Source organism: Girardinichthys multiradiatus, chromosome 7 (genome assembly GCF_021462225.1).
Source record: "Girardinichthys multiradiatus isolate DD_20200921_A chromosome 7, DD_fGirMul_XY1, whole genome shotgun sequence".
NCBI lineage: Eukaryota > Metazoa > Chordata > Actinopteri > Cyprinodontiformes > Goodeidae > Girardinichthys > Girardinichthys multiradiatus.
The window spans coordinates 46091869-46118737 of NC_061800.1; the positions used below are offsets into that span (position 1 = coordinate 46091869).

At 40.7% G+C, this 26869-nt stretch overlaps 2 protein-coding genes and 1 non-coding gene across 3 annotated transcripts in view; all 3 read left to right on the forward strand.

The window, feature by feature from the left end:
- The window catches only part of LOC124871607 (caveolae-associated protein 2-like), a 29661-nt gene extending 12890 nt beyond the window's left edge, over positions 1-16771 (forward strand). Inside the window, exon 2 of the mRNA XM_047371049.1 lies at positions 12309-16771. Coding sequence (XP_047227005.1) covers positions 12309-13181 — 873 coding nt within the window. The 3' untranslated portion in view covers positions 13182-16771. The remainder of the gene's footprint in view (positions 1-12308) is intronic.
- A 3735-nt stretch (positions 16772-20506) lies between these two features.
- Positions 20507-20588, forward strand: trnas-cga. Its single transcript has one exon. It is a non-coding gene; the product is annotated as a tRNA-Ser (tRNA).
- Positions 20589-21350: 762 nt separating this feature from the next.
- nabp1a (nucleic acid binding protein 1a) lies at positions 21351-25789 on the forward strand. The gene is made up of 6 exons (XM_047371581.1): positions 21351-22238; positions 22397-22535; positions 22657-22728; positions 24098-24182; positions 24485-24554; positions 24886-25789. The coding sequence occupies exons 1-6, from the start codon at positions 22145-22147 to the stop codon at positions 25083-25085; spliced, it is 660 nt and encodes a 219-aa protein (XP_047227537.1). The 5' UTR covers positions 21351-22144; the 3' UTR covers positions 25086-25789.
- Positions 25790-26869: the final 1080 nt, after the last annotated feature.

Consider the following 26869-nt stretch of genomic DNA (forward strand, 5'->3'; position numbering starts at 1 on the left):
CCAGTAACTTACAGCATGCGTTGCTTACAGATGCCTACAAATTTAAATTTCAGGTAACTGTAGAGTCTTTTCATGTTGTGGACTGGTGCAGACACCTCCAAGCAGCAAATCTTCCCTCCTCCTCCTCTCCTTTCTCTGTCAATCTTTACTTGAGGCGACTTTTCAAAACATAATCAAATAACGTACTTGAGTTTAGCCATCGGAGGGGTTAGAATTGCGTCCAGTGAGGGAGCAATGTAATCTGAGATCATACCTGCAAGCAGAATGTCCCAAAATAATAGTTTTTTGATCACCATGTTGTTTTTGTGATGCTTTAGAGCCAAAATTAAAGTTGGATGATCAATTTGATTAATTTTATATTTATTTGTAATGGTTAGGAACAGGAATGTGAAAGAAAAAAAGCAGCTAAAGTCCAAAGAATAACCTTCCGTAATCATAGAGAACTTTTTTCAAAAACAAATTAAAGGATTACTGGAACATCTGGCTGCTTGGGAATAAAATAATAAAGAAACGATGGCTGGCTTAAAACCTTTGCACATGTCTGTGCAAAGATCTCAGAGCTTTGCATGTTTGTAATGCATGGTACAGTGACAGATCACAGAAATCCATTTCCTTTCCTTCCTCCTTCCTTCCTGTGTCCACAGATGGCTCACCAAGCATCAGTGGGGGATGATCTGTAAAACAACCTTTGCTCTGCAGTGGGGGGGGGGCTGATCAAAACATATGCATATGATGAAAGATCTGCACAATTAGTTGAGTTTCAGGTAGTTTGTTCCCTGAATGCATGTTCGATTGGCTGAGGTGTGACAGAAAGTTTTTCGGTTACAGCTTTGAATCGGCCAGATCTTGTTACAAACGGGTGGATTCAGAAAACCGTTTAGGGTGAAAGGAAGGAAAGTACTCCCAGTTTTTCTATCTGTTCGTTATCATTTGATTTAAAAGCTTCCTGTCTGTCTGGGGCTTATTAAAGAGCTGCAATAAGCTTTCAGTAACACAACAGTCACATACGGGCGCACCTCAGTAAATAAATAAAAAATCAACAGGGAAATTATTTATTTTACTACTTAATCTGAAAAGGTGGAGCTCATATAAAACATGGAATATTTAGACACAGAATGATGTATTTGTTTATTTCTTTAATGATTCTGGGTCACAGCTGAGAAAAACCTAAGATGGCGCCGCAGACGGTCGCCTCAGCGTGTTGGTGCACATTGTTTTGTTTTGTTTTTTGCTTTAAAACGGTCTTCTGTGATGGTACCCGGAGCTCTCTCACCAGAGAAGAACTCATGAACATCAGGGCTGCTACACCAGAGGAGTTATTTCCCACTTTTCTGCCTACTGCTCTGGAATTTTTGGACATTCTGGTCAAAGGTGCGCTCACCTTTGTTCACGCGGTGAAACGCCGGAAGAGAGGGAAACGGGCTGGGGTGCTGGTACGTCTTCGCCAGCGTGGACTACGAACACCGTTACCTGGAATATTTATCTCTAACGTGTGCTCACTTCCCAACAAAATGGAGGAACTACAACTGCTGTTGGGGAAAAACAGGGACTTTTATTCATCGGCAGTTTTGTGCTTCACGGAGACGTGGCTGTGTGGATTAATACCGGACTCTGCGCTGCAGCTGGCAGGATTCCAGCTCTACAGAGCGGACAGAGACACGGAACTCTCCGGCAAAGCGAAAGGTGGAGGAATCTGTTTTTACCTCAACAGTGGTTGGTGCAACGACGTGACAGTGATTCAGCAGCACTGTTCTCCAGACCTGGAAGCCTTCATCATAAACTGTAAGCCTTTCCCCCCGTGAGTTCGCTTCGTTCATCCTGGTCGGTGTTTACATCCCGCCGCAAGCTAACGTGCAGGTCGCACAGCGCATGCTCGCCGACCAGATACTGAGTCTGGAGCGGACCAACCCGGACTCCTTAGTTATCGTCGTTGGCGACTTTAACAAAGGTAATCTCACCCACGAACTCCCCAAATATAGACAGTTTATTAAATGTCCGACCAGAGAGGACAACATTCTGGATCACTGTTACACCACCATCAGGGACGCTTATCACGCCGTCCCACGTGCTGCACTGGGCCAATCCGACCACATCATGGTCCACCTGATTCCTGCATACAGGCAGAAACTAAAGCTCTGCAAACTTGTTGTGAGGACGACAAGGAAGTGGAGCAGTGACACTGTGGAGAGTTTCCAGCCGTGTTTAGGCTGTACAGACTGGGATGTGTTCAGGACTACTACCAACAGTCTGGACGAGTACACAGAGGCTGTGACTTCCTACATCAGCTTCTGTGAGGACAGCTGTACCATCATGCACCAGGGTGAGTTACAACAACGACAAACCCTGGTTCACAGCTAAACTCAGAAGGTTAAGACTGGATAAGGATGAGGCCTTCAGGAGTGGGAACAAAGACATATACAGAGAGGCAAAGTGCAAGTTTGGCAAGGCAGTGAAAGAGGCCAAACGACTGTACTCTGAGAAGCTCCAAAACCAGTTCTCAGCCAACGACTCTGCGTCTGTCTGGAAAGGGCTCAGGCAGATAACCAACGACAAGCCGAAAGCCCCCCACTCCATCAACGACCGACGCCTCGCCAACGACCTGAACGAGTTCTACTGCCGCTTTGAAAGACAAAGGGACAGTCCTGCTACCATCCCACACGACACCCCCCAACAGCTGCAGCCACAATCCACCACTCCCTGACCATCAGCACCGGTTCCCCCCAAGGCTGTGTTCTCTCTCCTCTGCTCTTCTCCCTGTACACCAACAGCTGCACCTCCAGTCACCAGTCTGTCAAGCTTCTGAAGTTTGTGGACGACACCACTCTGATCGGACTCATCTCTGATGGTGACGAGTCCGCGTACAGATGGGAGGTGGACCATCTGTTGGACTGGTGCAGCCAGAACAACCTTGAGCTCAACGCTCTAAAGACAGTGGAGATGGTGGTGGACTTCAGGCAGAACCCAGCCACACCTGCCCCCATCACCCTCTGTGACTCCACAATTGACACTGTGGAATCTCTCCGCTTTCTGGGAACCATCATCTCCCAGGATCTCAAGTGGGAGCCAAACATCAGCTCCCACGTCAAGAAAGCCCAGCAGAGGATGTTCTTCCTGCGGCAGCTGAAGAAATTCAACCTGCCAAAGACTATGATGGTGCACTTCTACACAGCCATCATTGAGTCCATCCTCACCTCCTCCATCTCCATCTGGTACGCCGCTGCTACACCCAAGGATAAGGGCAGGCTGCAGCGTGTCATTCGATCTGCTGAGAAGGTGATTGGCTGCAGTCTACTGTCGCTCCAGGAACTGTACACCTCCAGGACCCTGAAGCGGGCAGTGAAGATTCTGGCTGATCCCTCCCACCCCGGTCACAGACTCTTTGAGACTCTCCCCTCTGGCAGGAGGCTGCGGTCCATCTGGACCAAAACCTCACGCCACAAGAAAAGTTTTTTCCCATCTGCCACCAGCCTTGTTAACAAAGCCCGGAAACCACCCTGACACTCTCCCTTTCCCCCACACACCCCTTTTTTGCTGACCGGACACTTGTAACTTGCAACTCTATGCGTTACATTAACGCTCGGCTTGGACTCCTGCTTTACTTGCACAATGATCACCTGCACTGTTGTACCGCTCTTGCATCTTATACTGCTCTATATTTACTCTCACTCACTTAAAACTGTGCACATATATTTATATTATATTGTAGATATGTTTATACTGTTTAATTTGTACTGTATTGCACCGACTACACCAAAACAAATTCCTTGTATGTTCAAAAACGCACTTGTCAATAAAGCTTTTCTGAGTCTGATTCTGATTCTGGGTCACAGCTGAGAAAAACCCAAAATTTTGTTTCCCAGAAACTTAGAATTTCACACCAATAAAAATGATTTTTATTACAGAAATATTTGCTTACCAAAACGTATCTCCATGTACTGTGCAGTATCTGCACTCAGTCCTTGCTCCTTTTGCACAAATTACTGTATCGGTGCAGTGTGGCATGGAGTAAACCAGCCTGTGGTTCTACTGAGGTGTTCAGAAAACCCAAGTTGCTTTTATGGTGGTCCTCAGCTCATTCGTATTGTCGGTTCTGGTGTCTCTCATCTTCCTCTTGAACACAGTCCCTCAATTCTCTATAGGGTTTGGGTCAGACCAGTCTGCTGGCCAATCAGACACAATGATACCTACATAAAGTTTAGTATAGTCCTGCTAGAAAAGGAAATCCTCATAAAGCTGGTCGACAGAATGAAGCATGTCATGCGCTTCTGATGTTGTTTGGTTCAGAAATGCCTTAAAACAAGAAAAGTGACGGTTGTAGTCCAAGTGAACTTCTGAAAACAAGGATACATTGTTCTGTGGTGGCTGATATTCAATTCAGTTCAATTCAGTTTATTTATATAGCGCCAATTCACAACACATGTTGTCTCAAGGCACTTCACAGCAGTCAGGTTCATACATTCATATTAATCCTAACAATTGAACAGTGCAGTCGGAGTTAGCTTTTTATTCAAATTGGATAAAAAGTTTTTCTATCTAAGGAAACCCAGCAGATTGCATCCAGTCAGTGACTTGCAGCATTCACTCCTCCTGGATGAGCATGTAGAGACAGTGGACATTCACTGGTGTTGACTTTGCAGCAATCCCTCATACTGAGCATGCATGTAGCGACAGTGGAGAGGAAAAACTCCCTTTTAACAGGAAGAAACCTCCAGCAGAACCAGGCTCAGTGTGAGTGGCCATCTGCCACGACCGACTGGGGGTTTGAGAGAACAGAGCAGAGACACAAAGAGAACAAAGAAGCACTGATCCAGGAGCACTTTCTATGGGAAGGAAAAGTAAATGTTAATGGATGTAGCTCCTTTAGTCGTTTCACCTAGAAAAAAAGAAAAGATAAACTCTGAGCCAGTTTTCAAGGTTAGAGTGATATAAACTGATATGTTTTCCTTACACTCAACTTTCAATCAATATGTCTGGATAGAGCACTCTGTGATACCTGGCTTCTTCAGCAATGACCTGTTGTGGTTGACCCTCCTTGTGGGCTCTCCTTGTGAACTCCCTAGTCAGCGGTCTTCCCGAAGATTGTGTAGGCCTGAACATGGCCACAACATAACATTTTTGTATTAAAAATACGATTTTTATTAGTCTGATGTAATATTCAGTTTTTTCTGAGAAACAGATTTTTTTTTTTTTATGTGTACACCAAAATCATTAAAAATACCAGAAATAATTGCTGGAAATGTATAACTCTGTGGAATGAATACATCTTGTATATGACTTTCTGTTTAAAATAATTTTAATGTTTTGATTTATTGAGTTATATTTATGTCCTCTATTGTCATTGGAAATATCTTTATTGGGATTACAGCAATCAAACCCTTCTTATAATTTCAGAGCAGCTTTTTCACATGTTTCCACTGGTGTTTAAATGATTGACCTTTGAGGTGGAAGGCCTCTTTACCATCACCCTAATCGTTAGCCCTCCACATGTTGTCTATCAGAATAAAGTCTGGACTCTGCTGGACTACTCCAAAATGTTAAAATCAATGTATTTATTTTTATTTGTCATTAAAGTACCAAAGTGCAGAAATGCTGTAGGTTTTATATATAATTTAATTTCACTTTCTGTGATATCATCACTCGTCCAAGATCTTTCATCATTTTTGCTACTTTGTTGTAACCAAAGCTGGATTAAGAAACTGGATCAGTATTTGCAACAAAGTAAAGGTCATTTTCAAAGCTTTTGTTGGGATTTGATGATAATTTTATTATCTTCCAAATAACCTACTAATTGGTTTCTAATTGACATGAAACACCACTGTTGGCAAGTTTGAAGGAAAATAAACCCCAGCGAAACGTTCAGACATACCTTCTCATTCAAAATGGATGGAGGTGCTGTGAATACACAGAGATGAGCTAATAATACCAAAATAAAAAGGTTTACAGTTACATATGTAGTCATTCATTGGTAACGTGAAGCCATCTCTGCTCCTAGACTCAGTTTCAGTCCACCGAGCCACACCCTGATCTCTTGTGTCTGAGCAGAGCAGCAGAGCACTGAGTGTCCTTGCACAAGTGTTGCTTCAGAGCTTGCAATCAGATACTAATTCTACCATGAAACTGATAAATACCATGTTCAATGGGATTACATAACTACGCGCCTGTAGCTTTGAAGCCTGTGGCCTTTAATGTGCACTACTCTTTGCTGTCAGACTGAATTATCTTTGTTATTTGCTCTTTTAAAAGTTTTCTTTCTTTAAACAAAACCCAGTGTCCGACTTGGCTGTTGATAAATGCATACAAGAACACAAACGCTGGAAAAACACAAACTCCATCACGTCCTCATCACTAATGAGTCTGTCCTCAGAGGGTATGTTAATTAATGAGGTTCCCAAGAGAACATGCCGGAAAGTGAGGACTGTGCACGCATACAGGATGGTTCTTGGTCAAATGGTTATAAGGAAAGTTGTTTGTGGCATGCTTTCCAAGACTGGTTAAACTGGAGTCATGTTCATTTCACTGGTTAAACTGGAGTCATGTTAAACTGGAGTACAGTTTAATTGTTTATGCAGCCAAAAACACAGTAAAATAAAACCTGCAGGATGTTGACGCAGTGGTCAGTTTAATTAACTGGAAACCAATACGCAATGCAGCAGGTTTTATACAGTAAGTCAACCTTTAAGTGGATACAATTTGGATGTGTTTTCCTCTTTCAGTTTCCCTGCTCTGGTTTTAAGCCAAACCAGAGAGTCTGACGTGAAACCTGCACGTCTTTTTCACCCTGTATGTAATACTTTGTCCTTTTACCATTCCACTTCATCACATACATCTTTATTGGTGGACACATTTATAGAGTTTTCTTTATATCTGTGGATTACTTGGGTTGTTACCAGCATCTGGTGTGAAGTTCATGTCAATAGAAATATTAGAAATATATTCATTGAGGAAAACGCTGACGTGTTCAATACTTATTTTATCCACTGTATAAAGGAGAAAAGCTCCAAACATAAACTAATATTGTCCTAAAGGCAAGTTTCCTGCTTTCTGTTTACAGCCCAAAAATATCTTGACTTTTAATATTTGATTGTTTGTTTTTGATGGCTATCTCACATTTCCGCTGTGTGCCTGGAGCTTCACTTGTGTGTTACTTCAGAAAGTACAGATGGACAGATTATAGCTTATAAGATTCAGATTAATGTTTTTGAAAATAAACTGTAATAATTTATATTTCTTTAGATTTCTAGCTAAAATAATTAAAATAGATCAGTTTCCCTACAATTAGCAGCATGTTACAGAGCTTTCTGTATCTGTCACACTGGAAAGCTTATAAATAATGTAGTTGAATTTGCTTAGTCTCTCTCTGCATCTCTTCAAATCTACAAATATAGTAAAATCCTTGAGGTTACTGGACAGAGGCATCCATAAATAAAACCAACCACAGGCTGGTTTTATTTATGTTGGTTACTAAAACTAAAAGGAATTACAATTGCGCCACAGGATTCCAAAGATCCAATAATATACCATAATCCTACACTATTTTTTGGAGGCACCCTTTCTGTGCTGATAAAAATTCACTCTTCTCAGCATGCATGATGCTTGAAACTGAAAGTGACGGCTTGAAGTACTTTCTGATTTAATGCTGTCAATAATTATCTGACCACTTAGGGGCCCTCCTAGAGCATTGAAAATGTGTTCCTAGATAGATATTTATTCAAATAAAACAGAAAAAATACCATGAGACAGTGACCTCATTTAAAAATAATGTACTCTTTGCTGACAAAGTAAAGTCTCCTAATTCCACACTCTTGATTCCAATATAGACACCCTATTCAAACAGGAGCACATCAAAAACAACACATACTTCAAAGATGTAATAGGACTTGATGTTCCACAAAATATCCTTAATTTTCTCATCTTTAGATCCAGGGAACATTTTTGTAAACACCAGGACACTGAGCAAGACAGGAAACAGCAGCTTCCTTGGTTCCTCTAGAGCTCCTCATCTCTATCACCAACTCTCTGGAGGAACCTCATTTCAGCCATTTGTGTTGCCAATCTGATTGTTTTTGCTAATTACCACAAACGCTTTATCACAGGTGAGAGATGGAATGTAGCTCTATGTGAAAACTGAAAATGCCACCATTAAAGGGGACATTTAATGTTTTTAAACCATCCAGTTGTGGTCTATATAAAGTGGAACTGCAATGCTTTGGTCTGAATACCTTGTTCTTGTAGCTCCACATGCTCCTCTTTTAACTGTTTTGAGATGCATCTGAGAGCAACTCGTTTGGTGCGATCCCTTTAAATGCTACTGAGGAACTTTACACCCCAACCCCCTTCCAGGTCAAAGAACGTTCCACTCCACCCTGTTCAGCCATTTTTGTAGTTTGATAACAGAGATACAATAATCTAGCGGCAGAAACTTTTTATTCCAAATTTTATTAAAAGATGTGAACAAGGGAAGGCTTGCCCATCCAGCCGTAAAATGCAGAACTGCTCCCGTAATAATATTCAAATCACACAGTACGGTTCTGTCCGCAAGGAGCTAAAAGCAGCACACAGCACTAACATCAGCAGAAGGTACGATGCTACTGCTATCAAAACAATGGCCAGGATGTCATATCAACACAATAAATTCATGTCTAAATTAAAGATTGTCATTTTAGCGTTATTTGCAGCTTGCCGCTTTGCTGCGTCTGTTTTCTCATAGACATAAGGAACTGACCCCTTAATCAGATGAAGTCTTTCAGCAAATCCTTCTTGATACTGGCAGAGGTTGCTGAAGGCACTCGTCCTTTAAGTGCCTCACGCAGATGAAGAAGAATTTCCCCACTGATGTGGGAATATTTTCATAAACAAAAAAAATGTAACCAGGCACTTCGAAGAGGTTCTGATGGTGGGGGTATGTGAACTGGTCAGCCGAAGGTTTATGACCTTGTTTAGCTGTTCCACAGCGAATACTGTGATGTAACAGTTCAAAACGGAATAGGGAATAGAGAAAACTGAATGGATTGAAAAATATGACAGACAATATCTACAAAGCACCTGGAGAGACTAAATGTGACTTTTCTGCACTCCTATAAACTCTCAGTATGCAATAAAATGTATTCAAGGGCTAAAAATGTAGATTCTGCTTTATATGTCCCCGTTAAGCTCAGCTTTCTGTTAACCATCATAGGTTCTGAAGAACTTTTATTATATTAAAATACTTTAGTGGAAAAAGACCAAAAGATTTTTTGGTGCAAACCCAGGAATTGATGTTGCTGGGTGATTTCTTTCCCCATAACAGTGTGATCCCCTTACTATCCCAGAATGTCCTAACTGACTCGGTTTGTAATGTACTGAAAACAGAACAAATTGGACCCAATATTCTATATTTTACAGGCGTTATCTCACTATATTAGGTCTGGTACAGCTACAGCATCCACCCCACCTTATTGTTTCCTGTGCTGTATATTGTAAAACCTTAAAGCTTTTATTGTTCTCTCTACCTTTTAATAATACATCCCTGTTCTCTGGGCTTGGGTTGGTCTGCTTTTAGAACACACTGACAGATTTATTTTTCTTACCTGGGAGATATCTCACATACTTGGCCCACACCTGAGCCATGATTTAGAGCTGCATTTTTTTCTAGATTAGGGTAGAAGATATCAGTTGTCTGTGCTTGCATTCTACTAGTTGAAACGTCTGTGTCTTTTTACTAAACACACTTAAAAAGAAAAGAGAAAGCTGTAAAGATGTGCTACTAGGGCATCTGTTCATCCCTGTCTGTAACTATGCTGATTGCACCTCAGGAAACATGGAATGCTGAGATCTTCTGCAACGTCAGGTATGTTGTTGCTGGAAGCACTTCTATAATGTCTCAGGAGCTGCCAGGCATTCTTTGAAATGTAGTCTTACTTTGGTGCACGTCAATTTGTTCATGCAAGTTAGATCACCTGTCAGAACACTGAACATGGGTGACAACACCAGTACTGTGCAAAAGTCCTGAGTCCTGCCTCATATCTTTGTATTTTCCTTCCAAGCAGCCAGATTTCCTGTTATAAATTAATAAAAAAGTGGTCATGACCAATAGCTTTTCAGGCTTTCTGAAGGTCTTTCTTAAGTTCTTCTATGGACAAAAAAGGAGAAGACAAGAATTGTCAGACATTCAGTAGAATCTAGCACACTGATGTTTTCCAATGACATGAACCCAATAATTTGTGTGTCGTTCACCCAGATTTCCCACACAGTATGTACAAGGGTGGAATTTAAGCATTTTCCAGGTCTGGATAAGTATAGAAATTTTTTTTTCATCATTTATATGTAAAAGAGCCATCCATCTTGTATTTATTTATGCAGGTTTTAAATTTAAAGTTTGACCTCTGTAGAATAGTTTTCCTGTAAAATGGGTTAAAAAGGAGCTTGCTGTCTGGAAGAGGGTGGAATGTTGACATGGAAAATGTGTAGAATTAAAGTTACATTTTTTTGTCAATTTAATCATAAATCTTATATGCAGGAGTCATGTGGAGGTCTTTCTTTCCCACATAGAGACATGTGATGTGGACTGTAAATCAGTGGAATTTACTGTACAGAGGGCAACATTAACTCGACTAAAACCTCAGGTGATCCTGTGAGCTGCTAGCATGGAGGATTTGTTTATGAGCATTTCAGATGTTCAGTGGAGTATGTCAGCCGCTGCAGCTGCACCTCCACTCTTCATTCACTCCGGTGTGGGCAGAAAGCTCATAAATCCCCAGGGGGAGAAGAACATTGTAGGTGTGTCTGCCTGCATTGCTCTGATTGCTTGATTGTGCACAGATGAGCGGGCAATAAGTCAAAGCGTGGGTAGAAGGAGGATACTAAAATGTGAAAACACACAGAGACTCTGAATTTGAAACTCTTTCCCATTTGCTCCATTCTGTTTATGGCTGTTGGTGTGTTTGCGAAATCAGGAAGTGATATAGAGAGGTGTTGGAATCCTTTAAAAGGAACCAGTAAAATTCCCCAGAATTCTTGGGAAGAAATTCAAAAAGGCATGCAGTGACTGGTTTGTTCAGACGAGACAAGCCTAGACACCAAAGTATATTACACAGTGTTCCTAAAACATTCCTTTAACAATGTTAAACCTGCTTTTAAATGTATACACATTTATACACATTTGGCTTTACACTAATAAATTCAAGGGCTTTACTTACCAGGATATATTATTTAAATCTACCCTTTAAATCTAACCTCAAGTGAAGAAAAACACAGATCAGATTCCCCACTGTCATTTAACTGATAGATAACAGAAGATAAAAAATGTGTACGAAAAGCAAAGTAAACCTCTGCTTCCATAGGATTAAAGAGTAAAGTTTTTTTCATCAGATGCATTGATTACCTGATCATCATCAGTGTGAGATCCTCTATAAAAGTAAAGGTTGTGGCAGTTTGCTGTTCTGGTGCATACAGGTGTTTGTTATTATCATGCCAAGGCATAAAGACAACAGCACTGACCTTAGAGAAGCAAATTTTGCTGCCAAGCGATCTGGAAATGCCTATAAGGCAACTTCCACATGATCTGTCCTTTATCTACAGAGAGAGAGATTATTCACAACTTGGAAACGTTTTAGACAGTTGCTAATCTTCCCAGGAGTGGACATCCCAGCAGATTCAGCCAAAGGTCACAGTCTGCAATGCTGAGAGAAATTACAAAAAACCCAAGAGCTCCATCTCTGACTCTTATGCCCTCAGGTAGCAGGTTAAAGGTAAATGTAACACAATTCTTCTCTCTAAAAACAACATAGCCGCGTGTTTTAGGTTTGCAAAGCTGAATCTGAATTGGACACATTCAGATTCAGCAGTTCACCAGCTCGGTTGTGGTTAGGAGGGCAGATGATCTGGGCTTGTCTGGTAGCCCCAGGGCCTGAGTTCCTTGCATTCACTGAGTGAACCAGAGTATTCTAGAGTCAAATATGAGTTCTTCTGTCCAACAGCTGAAACTTCACCCAAACTGAGTCGTCGAACGGATAATGATCTCAAACACAACGGCTAATCTTTATTAGAATAATGACTGTCTGGATCTGTTGTTTTTGTGTGGTTTACGTTTAATTTGAATAGTTACAGAACCTGGTAGGGTCCTGTTTTATTGTCACCTAATACATAACACCCTGGAATAGAAACAGTGTGTAATTTCTTCCTACCAGGATTGTTATTTTGCCTTTACAGCAAAAGTTTGGAATTATGTAGAAATCTTCAGTAGACAGAGTTTAACCGTAAAATATCAAAGAAACCAAATTTATGTATTACCTTCTTAACATCCGTCTTCTTTTTCTTATGTCTCCCAATAGGAAGACAATCAGATTCCTGCCAGCGTAGTGGTCAAGGACTCCCCCAAGACTCCCGTACCAAGCCAGTATGACACAGAATCCACCATCCATCCTGCTCCATCTATCACCGGATCTGTTGAAGGCAGTCATACTCAAGACGAGGTGTTCCAGAAAGTCAGCCTGTCCTCAGATGAGGATCCTGATCTTCCAGGTGCTGCATCCCACAGAGATGATGATGAGATGGACGGGTACGAGGTTTCTCCCATCAAATTTGAAAGAAGGTCTGAGAAGTTCAAACGCTCCGGCCTGAAGAAAGTTGGTAGCATAAAGAAGGCCTTCACACGAGAGAAGATTGGAGAGAAGGTAACACAGCTCACCTCAAAGATTGTTCCTCCAGAGAAGCGTGAAAAAATCAAGAAGAGTTTCACCCCCAGCCACCCTAAGTCCCCAACTTCCAAGGCCTCTTCTTTCACAATTTCCCCTTTGACCTTCAATGTCAAGAAGATCAGAGATGTTGATGTGGTTGTTGAAGAAATGCAATCATTTGAAGGAGACGCCCATGTGGAGATTCCTCCTTTGGCAGGTCTAGAAGGCAAGATTCCCTCAGGGGAGGTGCACACCCAGGAGGGCATTGTGCAAGAGGTTCTGGAGACCTTACGTCCGTCTACAACAGAGAGTGTCAAGGCAGAGGTGTCAATCAATGGAAAATCATCAAGCGTTGAGTGTGAGATCAATGGGGAGGGTTTGGCTGGCCTGGCGGTGCCAGAGCATGATGAAGATGCTACCGAGGAGGAAGAGGAAGAAGAGGATGAAGGGAAACAGAAAAGCCCCATTGAGGTAGCAGCTGAAGTCCAGATCCCCACAGAAGCAATTGCTGTGGAGCAAGTGTCTTAATATCATTCGTTTAAAGCATCAGGTCCACGTTTTTTATTCTTTTCATCTTCAAGTTTCTAAAATTACAGAAAAACCCCACAGACACAAATTATCCTTCCACTGTAAACGTGTGTGTACTTTTACTGAGTACTAAAACCTTTACTTCCATAGTCTGAACTTCTACCTTTCATTGTCCCAGTGCAGTGTAAATATCTTCAAATGGTTTTATCTCCTAAAGAGATCAGATGAAATGTTCCACTGCAGGTCCGTTTTGTTGTCAGGTTGTGATCCACCAATAATCCACCATAACTCACTGTTAAACTGGTGCACATGGGTGCACATCTCCAGGGTGCTGGAGCAACTATATTTCTCCTGCTGTGTTTGTCTGCCTCTTATTCTCTGTTCCTTGCTGAAAAACAGCCTCTTTTGTTCCTTTTGAGTTTTCTGGAAAGTAAAAAAAGAACTAAAATAAAACCTCTGGCAATAAACCACAACTTGCTGAGGCAGCGAGTTGCCAGGTCGAGCTGGAGCTGGAATGAGGCGTTTTTGCATTTTTAGCTAACCAACACTTGGGTGTTTTTTTTTTTTTCGTGGGTGGGTTGAGGTTGTTTACTGGATTTTTTTTTTTTTTTTTTGTAGCCTGAACCGAGGAAGACCAGATCCTACCTAACAGGTGAATTTGGTAGCCTTTACGCTGTCTTCTCTTTCGCCTCAGCAATTGTAAGATAGTCCCCTTGGTGAGATCTGGTTTCCCTTTTTCTGATCTTATGTAACTGATACCTATTTAGAAGATCATATGAACTTTATGTTGTATTAATAGTATATTAATGCTGACAAAACTAGAACAACTGTAAAGTATTCTTATATCATGGGAAAACAATTAACTTAGAAACTGTAAAAAAAGAAATAAAATATATATATAAAAAGGGAGATAATTGCAAAGGTTGGGTGGCATTACTCTGAGATGTAATTACTGTGGATGTAACTTTACACTAAAGTCACAGCTCTGTATAACTATTGGTTTTTTAGGGATTTCCATTCTGTATGGGTTTGGTACAACAGCATAAAGTAGTGAAAAGTGTTTGTTTAAAGGTATTTTAAACTGCAAATAACCCTCAAAAAGAGAGAAAAAAGAAAGCATAATTTTCTTGAAGGAAGATAATCTTCATCCTGCTGGACTAAACTGTTCCCTTCAGGTAAAATGTTCCACACAATTTGGTTTAAAACTAAAAGATACCTTTCTTTTAACTGTAAAAACGTCAGCCTTAAGCTAATGCAAATAAAGAAAGGACACAGAGAACGGCATAACTTCTAGTTTTGGCCTAACATAAAATCCTGGTGGTTTATTTAACAGTTATTTGACCCTTTTGTCTTTCTGTATACTCACAACTAGCTCTCCACTGCTACCGTAGATCACCGGGAACCTGAACCTTTCTCACACTGTTGCTTAGAAACAAGCAGGCGGGCCATTAAGCTCCTGTGTCATCATTATCAACCCATGCTTGCGTTGCTTTGGTGTGGAGGGCTGCAGATCCCTATTTCTTTTATGCCGGAGGCTCATTTTATTTAAATATGTATTTACATCTAAAACTCAATGTTTATTGATTGTGTAAAAGCTCTGCCCATGTTTGTCTTTCCTAATACATCATTTTGTTTTCTAAAACATTTTCCAGGACCCCATCACTGTAACACCCTCCATGCCTAATGCATGCTCAGGCATCCTGCTGCCCTGCCTTTAACTTGCACAAGCTGGTTTAATTTGCACTTCTGTAGGGATGGATTCCAGTGGTTTTAGGCGATAAGAGTGGGAGTAAAACATACCAGAAACGTCTCTTTCATTTAATTCATTTCATCCCTCACCTTGTGGATCATAGCTAGCATTTTACAAAGACATAAAAAAAAGTTTACATTAACATTAGTTGACTGTCAGGTTTTCTGAAGAAAAAAAAATATTGATCAACGTGAATTAAAACTGAGTAATGCCAAAACTTTCCTAAAAATAATTAATGGGGTCATAACAGCTGCCAGGGATCCAGACTGTAGATCGGTTATACAGGAGCACCTAAAAGCAGAGAACAGCATTCCCAGCTTTGACTGATGACTCTTGCTCAGCCCATCTTTCATTCTCCTGGCCTCCTGGTTGAAGGTGGTGGAGGTTCTTGAGGAGCCACAGGTGTTCTGCTCCTGGAGGAGCACCGACACTTAAGCATGTTGGAGAAAGAGAGCAACTGTGCTGGAAACTGTGGGAAAGTACTTCAGGTGCTGGAAGGGATGATAAAGATGCCTTGGGTGATTTCATGCTGCATTTTTTTTGCAGAGCGGCAATGAAACTGAGAGTCTGTGATGCCTTTAACTGTGGGAATCAACACATTTTTTATGGGATAGACAATCTGATATCTGGCAGTGCAGGAGTGGGCAACCTCCTTTTCGGATTGAATTAAGTTCACATAAATTCTGTTGATTTTGAATTAAATTAATCCCAAAAAGGCAATAAATGTTCTTTTTTTAGAATTTTTATGTTTAAAACATAAATAATCTGCCCTCATTTCAACCTGCAGAAACCACATTTTAAAGTTCATAAAGCTCCACATTACCTGTGCAAAAGGTATTTTTGACTGACCAAAATCACATATTTACTGATCAAATCAGTCTCCAGTTATGCCAGAGGTCTTTCTAGAAGCTTAATGTTCGTTTTAAGGTTTGTTATTGCACAAGTACATATATATATAACTACAAAATAAAAGTTTTATTTGTGTGAAACCGTTGGGAAGTTTAGAAAATGGGACATTTTCTAGTTGATCTACACTGTTTAGATATACTTGCATATATTTCAGTAGGAAAAAATAATATTTAGTGAATTGCAGAGTTATTCCTGCTTGTTTACACCCGTCAGCAAAAAAGCGATAAAACAAAAATGAAACACTTTCATATTGCATATTCTAATATATACTAACTTTTTGTATTCTTGGATATTCTGCCCGGTTGTGTTTTATTATTTTCTATATAGATCAGTTTTTATTGATTGCTGCATATAATCAAACTCTTCTGTCATTTAAGGCTTGTCAGAAATATTTTGATGAATAGTTTCTACTCTTATATTCATGACGGAATTTAAATATGACAAATACAGGAGCTGGAAGACGGGACATATAACACAGGTGTAACATCACTTCACCGTATGCTTTTTGTGCTATAAACAAACTATGGCATCTGTAATTGGACAAAACTCTAAATAATTTGACGGATTTTCTTCTAATCAACTCATTGTCTCTGTTAAATTTGTTCAATCATTTTGTTTGAATTCCTTTAGAAATGTATTTTGTGTATTGTTTCCGCTGGTTCATTAAACATCATTTATTCTGTGTTTTCTGGCATGCTTAAAGGTTTTGTTTTAAAATGACACTTTTCAGTCGAAAACACGTGAGAAGCTTTGTTTGCTGAAAGTGAAATCGGCTCTGTTAGAGTGTGTTATTGCAGGTAACATCAGGATGATTGCTTTTCTCTTAGCCACTTAAACCAAAGAACTTTTCCGTCACATATGCTTCCTGTAAACATGCCGTATCTTTGAAAAGTTTAGAATTGCATACATCAATAAAGATTTTATAACACTGTCTTTGTTGTTTATTTGTAGCTGATTATGTGGTAGAAAATGTCAGAGAGCAGGTTTGAATTGCGTTTCTTGGGTAACTTGAGGTGAAATGGTCTGTAGGCCACAGAGGTAACCTACAGATCCTCAGAGGTGTGGTGGTGATGAGTCACAGTCTGAGGGAGTGGTTCAGTTGCTCAACTCTGCTTTATGCAGCACTTTACACTGATTCACAATGTGAAGCTAGCATTAGATAACTGTTTGGGTAAGGCCATGATGAAGAGTGGCTTCACTAAAATATACCCTGAAAAGTGTTTCCCTCTTACTGACCAAGCAGGACTGGTCTGATATGGATGTTATGTGGCCTGCATGCAGACCAGTGATGGGGAGGTGAAGTATTCAAGTGGCAAGAGAGGTGGCATTTCTAGAAAAAGGCCCTGGGGGCATAAGCGGTCATCATTAAGAGGAGTCGGTACAACTACCTGCTGTTCCACAAACCCAAATATGTGATCCAGATCAAGCTAAGGTGCTGGCTAATGCAGTGCTCCCTGGTGCTGCTCCTCAGGGCCTAATATCTGATTATAATGTTGCATCACCTCTTTAGCATGTCACTGCTCATTTAAATCAGCTGGGTGGCAACATTGAAACGTGTAATACATGCAGGCACCTGGGACCAGGGTTGTGAACCCCTGGTCCGATGGGTCTATGGGGCATCTTCTGTGTCCAGTGAACTCCATACACTGGTTTCACTAACTGTCAGACTCTTTGGGAACTGCCTGATAACACAAAGCTCAACCCCGTCAAAAGCTGAACCTTTTACCCCCACTGGGCACTTTGTTAAGTACACCTTTCTAATCCTTAATATATAGTGCAAATTGTCTATTGGTGAATGCTAATCTAACTTCTCTGTGAATTAAGACCAAGGAACATTTGTCAGCCTGACCTGAGCTTACCAGGTCAACGGGTTTTTGAACAGCATTCATTAAAGCCAAAGGGAACACCTGCCGAACCAAAACCAAATAAACCATCTACATAAACAAAATGATTGTGTCAGGAACTCCCTCTGATCTGCTGGAATGAATCTGAAATCTGTTGATAGATTAGCACACAGATTTGAGCTGTAGGGGGCTGCCTTCACTTCTTGGGATAAATGATTGGCCCTCGGCTCCATCTTGTTGTGCTCGTTCTTCCAGATCTTTTTTGTGAAGGGTAACATCATGTCCATCTATCTATCTGCCAGGCTCTGCTCCTCGTCATTGTGGCTCATTGACCAGCATCTGCTGGTCCGTCTGGAGGAAAAAAAAGACGTGAAAGCTTGGATCCACACAGACAAGAGTGAGCAGATCCTTGCTCTGTTCTCAGCACCTTTCAGATGTTGTTTGATACTATTAAAGCCAAACATTATGGTCATCCTCCCGCTGTAATCTTTAATGGTTTTGCAGTTTCTAATTAGATGAACACTCAAATGAACAAAGTGGACTTCTGCATGGCTCTATCAGTGAAACTGTTGCCATGGAAGATTCTGTTTCCTCAAATAAAAACTGTTCTAGCAGTTTTCCAGAAGAATAAAAAGTATGTAATTATATAATAACCCCCTGATTGGTATAGACAGAAAAAAAGGTTTTTTGAGATGCTACAAAATTAGTATTTTGGTATCTTTGATAACATTATATTCTACTTTAAACAATATAACACAAAAAATGAATTTCTGATTAAATTTGTGTACTTGAAACTAAAACGGATCATATCAATATTTAAAAACATATTTCATTACCTTGCCTTACAAAAACATTTTCCACATTTTGTTCTGTAACAAACAACAACCTTAATGCTTTTAGCAGGGTTTTATGTGACACACTAACACACAGAACATAACATTCCTTATGAGTAAAAAGAGTCCTGCTGTTTGCATCAACATCTCAGTATCAATCCAACTGTTCTGTAAAGAACTCAGAGGTTTCTTGGAGAACATTAGTGAATAAACAGCATGAAGACCAAGAAACAGCAGACAGGTCAGGGAGACAGTTGTTTAAAACAGGGTAAGGTTATAAACAAATATCTTTGAGCAGATGAGGCTCATGGTAACTCTGGAGGAGCTGCAGTAATCCACAGCTCAGGTTGGAGAATCTGTTGACATGAGAACTGCTGGTCACGACCTCCACTAATCTGGCCTTTATGAAAGAGTAGCAAAAATAAAGCAATTGTTGAAAAATTGGCAGTTTGTCACAAGAACTCAGCAAAAATGTACATATTTGTGACCAACGCACAAAGCTCTACATGTAGAGGAAACCAACACTGCACATCACCTTGAACACATTGAAGCCTCTACCATGTTTCCCACAGTGAAACATGGTAGAGGCTTTTCCTCAGTAGGGACAAGGAAGCTGATCCGAGATGATGGGAAGATGGATGGAGCTAAATATAGAACAACCCTTAAAGAAAACTTGTCAAAAGACTTGAGACTGGGTTGATGGAATATTTTAGATCAAAGCATATTTATGTTTCTGATAGGCCCAGTCAAAGTCCAGACCTAAATCTGAATGAAAACCGGTGGAAAGGCTTGGAAATTGATCTTCTAAGACTGTCTCTGTGCAAACTGACTGAACATAGAAGAATAGACATCAACATATGTACAAAGATTGTGGAGATATAACACAAAAGAACTGAAGTTGTAACTGCATTGTACATTGTTTGTAAAAAAAAATAAAAAAAATACTAAAAACCATGTATTGTTTTGCTTCCACATCCGACTACGAACCACTTTGTGTCCGTCTCTCACATACAGTCCTGATAAAATGTATTGAGGTTCAAAAACTAAGGGATATGATTCCTGCTGTGAGGGACTGTATGTTCCATGTGAAGGACATTTATCCAGCCGAGAAGTACAGGGGTTGGACAAAGAAACTGAAACACCTGTCATTTTAGTGTGGGAGGTTTCATGGCTAAATTGGACCAGCCTGGTAGCCAGTCTTCATTGATTGCACATTGCACCAGTAAGAGCAGAGAGTGAACGTTCAATTATCAGGGTAAGAGCACAGTTTTGCTCAAAATATTGAAATGCACACAACATTATGGGTGACATGCCAGAGTTCAAAAGAGGACAAATTGTTGGTGCACGTCACTGCCAAGGACTACCGAACCATTCTTGAGGACCATGTGCATCCAATGGTTCAAACATTGTATCCTGAAGGCGGCGCCGTGGATCAGGATGACAATGCACCAATACACACAGCAAGACTGGTGAAAGATTGGTTTGATGAACATGAAAGTGAAGTTGAACATCTCCCATGGCCTGCACAGTCACCAGATCTAAATATTATTGAGCCGTTTTGGAGGAGCGAGTCAGGAAACGTTTTCCTCCACCAGTATCACGTAGTGACCTGGCCACTATCCTGCAAGAAGAATGGTTTAAAATCCCTCTTACCACTGTGCAGGACTTGTATATGTCATTCCCAAGACGACTTGATGCTGTATTGGCCGCAAAAAGAGGCCCTACACCATACTAATAAATGATTGTGGTCTAAAACCAGGTGTTTCAGTTTCATTGTCCAACCCCTGTAGTCTAGTGGTGTTTGTCTCCCTCTAGTGTTAGAAGTGGCGGTACACAGTCAGTGCGCGTTCGCCACGTCACCCTTCGATAACATTTATTAAATAGATAGAAACGAGTGAATAAACATAAGAAAACACAACGGATCTGTGCAGAAATGTACCACTGAAAATGCAAGAGCTATGATCGGACTGTATCCTGTTGGTACGTATTGTCACGGTGGCCGAGAGGTTAAGGCGTTGGACTCGAAATCCAATGGGGTTTCCCCGCACAGGTTCGAATCCTGTCCGTGACGATTTTTTTTTTTTTTTTCTCGGCCGGATTTCAAGAGTAGCGTGATGTTTGTGCAACACATTCTGGTTAATTACCCAGTGGTATGTCTGCCTGGCAAAAAAAGGAAAACAATGGCGCCTCATCCTAAATCTTAAATGACAAACACTCTTGAGTTCACAAGTCAAACATTTCTTTACTAACATAAAAACTAATCAGGGTGATTGTACCCATGATGAGGTCATGAGAATTGACTTTGAGAATTTACATCCATGATTAAGTTTATAAAAACTCTGTTGCTGATATCTCGCGAGGGCATCTCTTTCTCGCGTGGAAACCCATGGGACACACGGCAGTAGAACAAACCAATTTATTTATCCTTTGACAAAGCTGTTAACCATATTGTGAGTGGCAAGATTTGCTTATGTCTGCTTAGAAACTGGGCGTTCAGGATACCACAAACACTGAGGTTGCTTCAAAATCAACTTTATTTACCAAGTTTGTGACGCAAACAAGGAAATTTACTTCGGTTCCATTTGCACTCAATTAAGACATTTAAATATATCTGTGTCAATATATATATATATTATAGTGAACATGTATATTAGTGTAAAAATGCAATTGATCTGGGCACCCTGTTCGTCAGACAGTGTTGTTATCCACTCAAAATATGGCGGCCACGTTGACGTACAACCCCAAGCGTCACGCTTAATGAGCCTGTGGTATGAGTGAAGTTGACCCCTCCTGTTAAGTTGGTAATGGTACAGTCCAAGCCGTATAAAAACAACCGGCAGACAGCCCTAACGTAGCTTTTGGGGCATTGTAGAATCAGGGAAAAGTTCGTACAGTGAGCAGCTGGCGCAAGCTTTTATGGTTAGCTTTGCTAGTTTGGGCCAGGAGTGGCTAACATTCAGAACACTTTATTCCCGATATTTCTGGGGTAATCTGAACCTGACAAAGACTCGGTTAGAGTTATAACAAAGCATCTGGTCAGTCTACGGTTAAAAGCTAAAACAGCTCCTCATACTCTGAGCCACACAAAGGAAACATCGTGCGTTAAGCACCAGAGCAGCTGTATGAGCGGTTCAGGTTCAGGGATGGTTTTTCCTCAGTTTGACAGCAGCCTGTGGTTAACATTTCTCAAATAACTTCAGATCAGCGAGTCCAGCTTCTTCTGGCTGCGGGGAGTATTTTAGAGACTGTTGTCTGCCAAAACTGATACTTCTTACTACCGTTTAACCTGTTAGCTGGTGTTATGTGCAAAATGAAACCGTTCTTATGGCGATAGTCGGGAAACAAAAACTGTTCATATAATGCAGCCTGAAACTAACCGAAGGTAGCTAACTGTGAGCTAACAAGGCATTCCGCTAACAGTGTTTGTGCTGCGGGAGACAACAATGACCTTCTAATGTTCTTTATGCGTTCAGTAACTTGTTAACCTGAATTAAAGCAAATACTTGCCCCGATTCTGAAGCGGTTTAAACCGTTTCTGGAACAGGGCTCCGGCTAGCAGGCTAACTAGCAACGCTAAGGCTAAAGCTAACAGCCAAATAGGCAAATAGGAGAGGAAGCTAACCAGTGATGGCAGCACCTTCTAACGAGGCCGTGTTCCTGATAAAGGACGTGAAACCAGGCTCCAAGAACCTGAATATTGTGTTCATCGTGTTGGAGATCGGTGAGTTGTTAGGCTAAACTAGCCTCTCTGCTCCACATCCACTAGTGTTTGTGTCTCTTAAAGGGACCGGCGGCGGTGTTCAGTTACCGCACAGAGAGCCCTGCTGTGTACCACCGAGTTCTGCTTTGGTTTGTCATGTTTTTTCTTTCTTTTCTCAGGACGAGTGACGAAGACGAAAGACGGACATGAAGTGAGATCCTGTAAGGTGGCAGACAAGAGCGGGAGCATAGCTATCTCAGTCTGGGACGAACTGGGGAGCCTCATTCAGCCTGGGGATATCATCAAGCTCACCAGAGGGTAGGACTGTCCCTGAGACGACTTGTAAAATCTGTGCTTGCTCAAACCAGTTGAATTCTCTGCACAAATCGCTGTCTGCACAGGCATTTCTGCAGATGACTAATGTTTTCTGTTTTTGAAGCTATGCGTCCATATGGAAAGGCTGCCTGACCCTATACACTGGAAGAGGAGGAGATCTTCAGAAGATTGGAGAGTGAGTATCTGCAGCCAGGTTTGTTTTAAATGACAAAACTCTGTGGTGAGCAGAACTTTTAAACTCATAGGATCTTGAGGACTGCAGGCCATTTCACTCCTTCCCATGTAATTTGATTTGATTTTGATCTTTCTAACCTGACTTTTATGGTTAGGGTTGTTTAAACCATCTGTTTAAACTCACATGGCAGACGTTTCATAGCCCCTTTTGAAAAAGAACAACTTTATTAGTAGGGAACTTTAAAACACGGCAGCGGACCACAGTCAAAATAAACACAGCTCACACAAGCCAAATGAAATACAATTTAAAAGAAGAATGAATTTAAAGAAAATGTGATCTGATTATTAAAGATGTACCAGCAGGATGTCGGTCTGAGGTATTGTGGTTTGATCCAGGGTAGCGCTGTGTACTCTGCGTAAACCCTGTGGAAGATGTTTCCAGAGTAGTTCAAGTTGCAATGGTGGGTCCATCAACAAAATGGACCTTATAGAATGTCATCAAGGTCCATTTAAAAGTTGACAAATATTTTTGGCATCTCAAAATTACTTTGGTATAATAAACAGTTGAATTATGTGTAAAGTTTCACCATATTCCTAAAATTCATGAAAGTGCCTACCTAAAATAAAAGAAATAACTAATTTGTCATAGTATAAATACAGGGGTATGACTTGGAGACTCCCTGACACTAGAAAATCATATTATGTAATGTTGCCATGGTAATATCTACTTGATTAACCCTCTACTTATGTCACTCCAGTGTCCTCCTCTCTGTCCTTCAGCAGTAGGATGTTGGTCACTCGTATCTTGCAGGGTGTGTATAAGTCAATGAAAATACACCCATGTGGCCAAACGTATGATTGACAACCAGTTTTAATGCATGGTACCTAAAACACTGGCCTACCAAACGGTTCATTAAAGCAGAGCAGAGATTTTTCTCTAGATTTAAAGCTGTAGTTTCCACGTATGACCCTTTTAGTAATTAATAAGCAGTTATGAAGCAGCTATAAGACACTTGATAAAATGAATAGTCAATATTTGGCAAGAAGCTACTTGTATTTACCCCCCATCATGCCAACTAAAATATGCTCGAGGTGTTTGGTTCCAACTCCAACCCTCCCCCCAAAACAACAATGGAAATTAAATGGAAAATAGTCGTTTGGATTAAAGGCAGATTTGAGCATTTCTTATAAATGTCTATCTGCGCCTTCCAGGAGAATTGAGCAGATGAATGATGGTTGTCTATATTTGTTTGCCAAGGCAAAGAAGCAGGTGAGGGATGGTCACCCCTGGGGGGCAAGGTAACGTCGTCTTTCATCTCCTTGACCGTCTTTTTTTTTTTTTTTTTTAAACCAGCGTTTTTCTTTCCCAGGTTTTGCATGGTGTACTCGGAGGTGCCCAACTTCAGTGAACCAAACCCAGAGCTTCTAGGCCAAGCAAACCAGCAGAACAAGTCTGTGAGTGGTGATGCACCCATTCAAAACACGATGGCTTTCTTTAATGTTGGTTACCTTAAGGACCTAGGGCCATATAAAGGCTCATCAGATATATTACAAAGGTTCTAGGTTCATTTGCAGCTTTATAACATTTCTTCACTCTACAAAAATCTGAAATAATGTCACTTCAGTGTAAGCTGGACAGATTCAGATTTTAAACTGAAATGACTTAACTTCAGTCTTTACTATTATAGTGTAACTCATAGATTTTTATAAGATTTACATTTATTTGCTTGGCATCTAACACTATCTCCTCCAAACAGGGTAAGCCTGACCAGAACCAGAGAGGAAACTCGCCACCTAATCAGAATTCAGGTACACCTGCTCCACCAGGTCAGTGAGCTCTCTGGTTTTCATGTTTTTTTGTTAATGGGCTACCAGGAAAATGGCTCTTCTCCTCCGGTAGATGAGATGTTGGTGTAGGCACCATTTGTAGAATTACAAAAGGGAATTTTAATACCGTTGCATCATTGTACAACAATCACTGCAGAGGCTTCCAGAGTTGTTTTCAGTGTGCTGGGAAATAAAACGGGAACATTCTCAAAGTTCTAGATGTTAACGAGTTTAGTGACTTGTAAGCAGTTGGGTTTGTTTGTAGCAGTCAATCATTTATTTTCCTTCATTCTTCTAATATCTCAGTGACTTTCTTGTGTCTCCACCTCAGGCAATGGTGCAATGCCACCATTTCCCAATAACCCAACACCCGGTGCACCCCGCGACCCAACGTTTGGCAGTGTCGGGCGCCCAAACGGCCGGTCAACTGGCAACGGTGCACCGCCCGTCAATGCTGCTGGACCCCCAACAACCACAAAGTCCTCCGTCACCATTAGCAACGGCAGGGATCCACGACGTGCCAAGAGATGAAACTGGAGCTGGAGGAAAAAAAAACATGGCGGTCCTCATTTCCTCCTGCTCAATCTTCTGCCTCCTTCTCCACCACTGCCTGTGATGGCCTTCACAATATGTCATTTTTATACAGTCAAAGGTAGTCAGTCACATCATTTTGTCTTAGTGTGAGTAGTGCTCTCAATGGGCACCACACTGAGGTTCTGATCTACCACAGAACACTATCAGAACTTTAGTGATGGAGACCTGATAGTTGAGTTTTGTCTGGCTTCTCAGTCTTTGCTCTTATCCTGTAAATGACCAGCTCTTTCCCAGTGTTATCTCTCCCTTCTTATTCTTTCAGAAAACACATCCTACTTGAATACTTGATGCACTTTCTTCTCTTAATTTATGTTGAAGTTTGGCTGTCATTTTGTCAGGAAAAGGTGTTCTTCCTCTTTATTTTTTAAGTGGAACTGGCCTTAATGGGTGAGAATGCATTTTAGGACTGGATGCTAAAGCAACCTGTACAATAAGTGACTGAAAACAGGTTAGATGTGAGATATTAATCATAGTTGTGTAGACTGATATTTCATCTTTCTCTTGTTTGCCATGAACTGTACTTTTTTTAACAGGGTGTGGACCACGTACAGACAGCAAACGTTTCACCAAATAAGTTCTAGAGTAATTATGCTGCCATATTTGGGATTCATAAAGTGGTATCAATAAATTCTGAAATGTTGGTTGATTGACTCCAATAGTGTGCGTCATCTTCACAATTAACTTTTTTTTTTCTATCTTTATTTAGACAGGAAGTGAGATCTTATATATTTTAAGGTCATTTCCTGGTCAATGTAAAATAAACAGTTTGTTGGCTTAACGTGTTTTTATCTGAAGCCCCAAAGTGCCATAAATCGACTTGCTCAGCCAAATAAAACTGTTTCTATTCTTCAGCGCCATCTACTGTCAACAACATGAATTGTTTTTTTCTCTTTACTTGTTTTCAGCACTGAGGAACTCATTGGAATAAAGTCTGTTTTTCTCTGGAAGTATTTTCAAGATGTGCTCCGGTTTGAAGCAATGTGTTGGTTAAAGCTAAACCCCAAGTTTCCTCATATCCTTTGTTGCACCAAGCACCTAAACTTTTGGCCCTCTGCATGTTAGTTCCCCTCTTTACAGTTTGATGTACATGTACTTTATAAACAGAGAAAATCTTAGAAAAGGACAACCTAAAATAAACAGTTCATTGCCTAATAAGCTTGAAATGAAATAGATTGTAGCATGCAGACTTTAAAGAACCAAGGTGATGCAGTGGTTTAAGGGTTAATAAGTAACAATAAAATAAAATGAAATTAGTTTCTAAAAGTAAAAATTCAGCTGAATCTCATTAAACCTTAATGTGATAAATGCAGCAGTTTATCATAAACATATAATACAGACCAAAGGTTTGGACACACCTTCTCATTCAAAGAGTTTTCTTTATTTTCATGACTATGAATATTGTAGCTTCACATTGAAGGCATCAAAACTATGAATTAACACATGTGGAATTATATACAAATTGAACAAAAAAGTGTGAAACAACTGAAAATATGTCTTATATTCTAGGTTCTTCAAAGTAGCCACCTTTTCCTTTGATTACTGCTCCACACACTCTTGGTATTCTGTTGATGAGCTTCAAGAGGTAGTCACCTGAAATGGTTTTCCAACAGTCTTGAAGGAGTTCCCAGAGATGCTTAGCACTTGTTGGGCTTTTTGCCTTCACTCTGTGGTCCAGCTCACCTCAAACCATCTCCATTGGGTTCAGGTCCGGTGACTGTGGA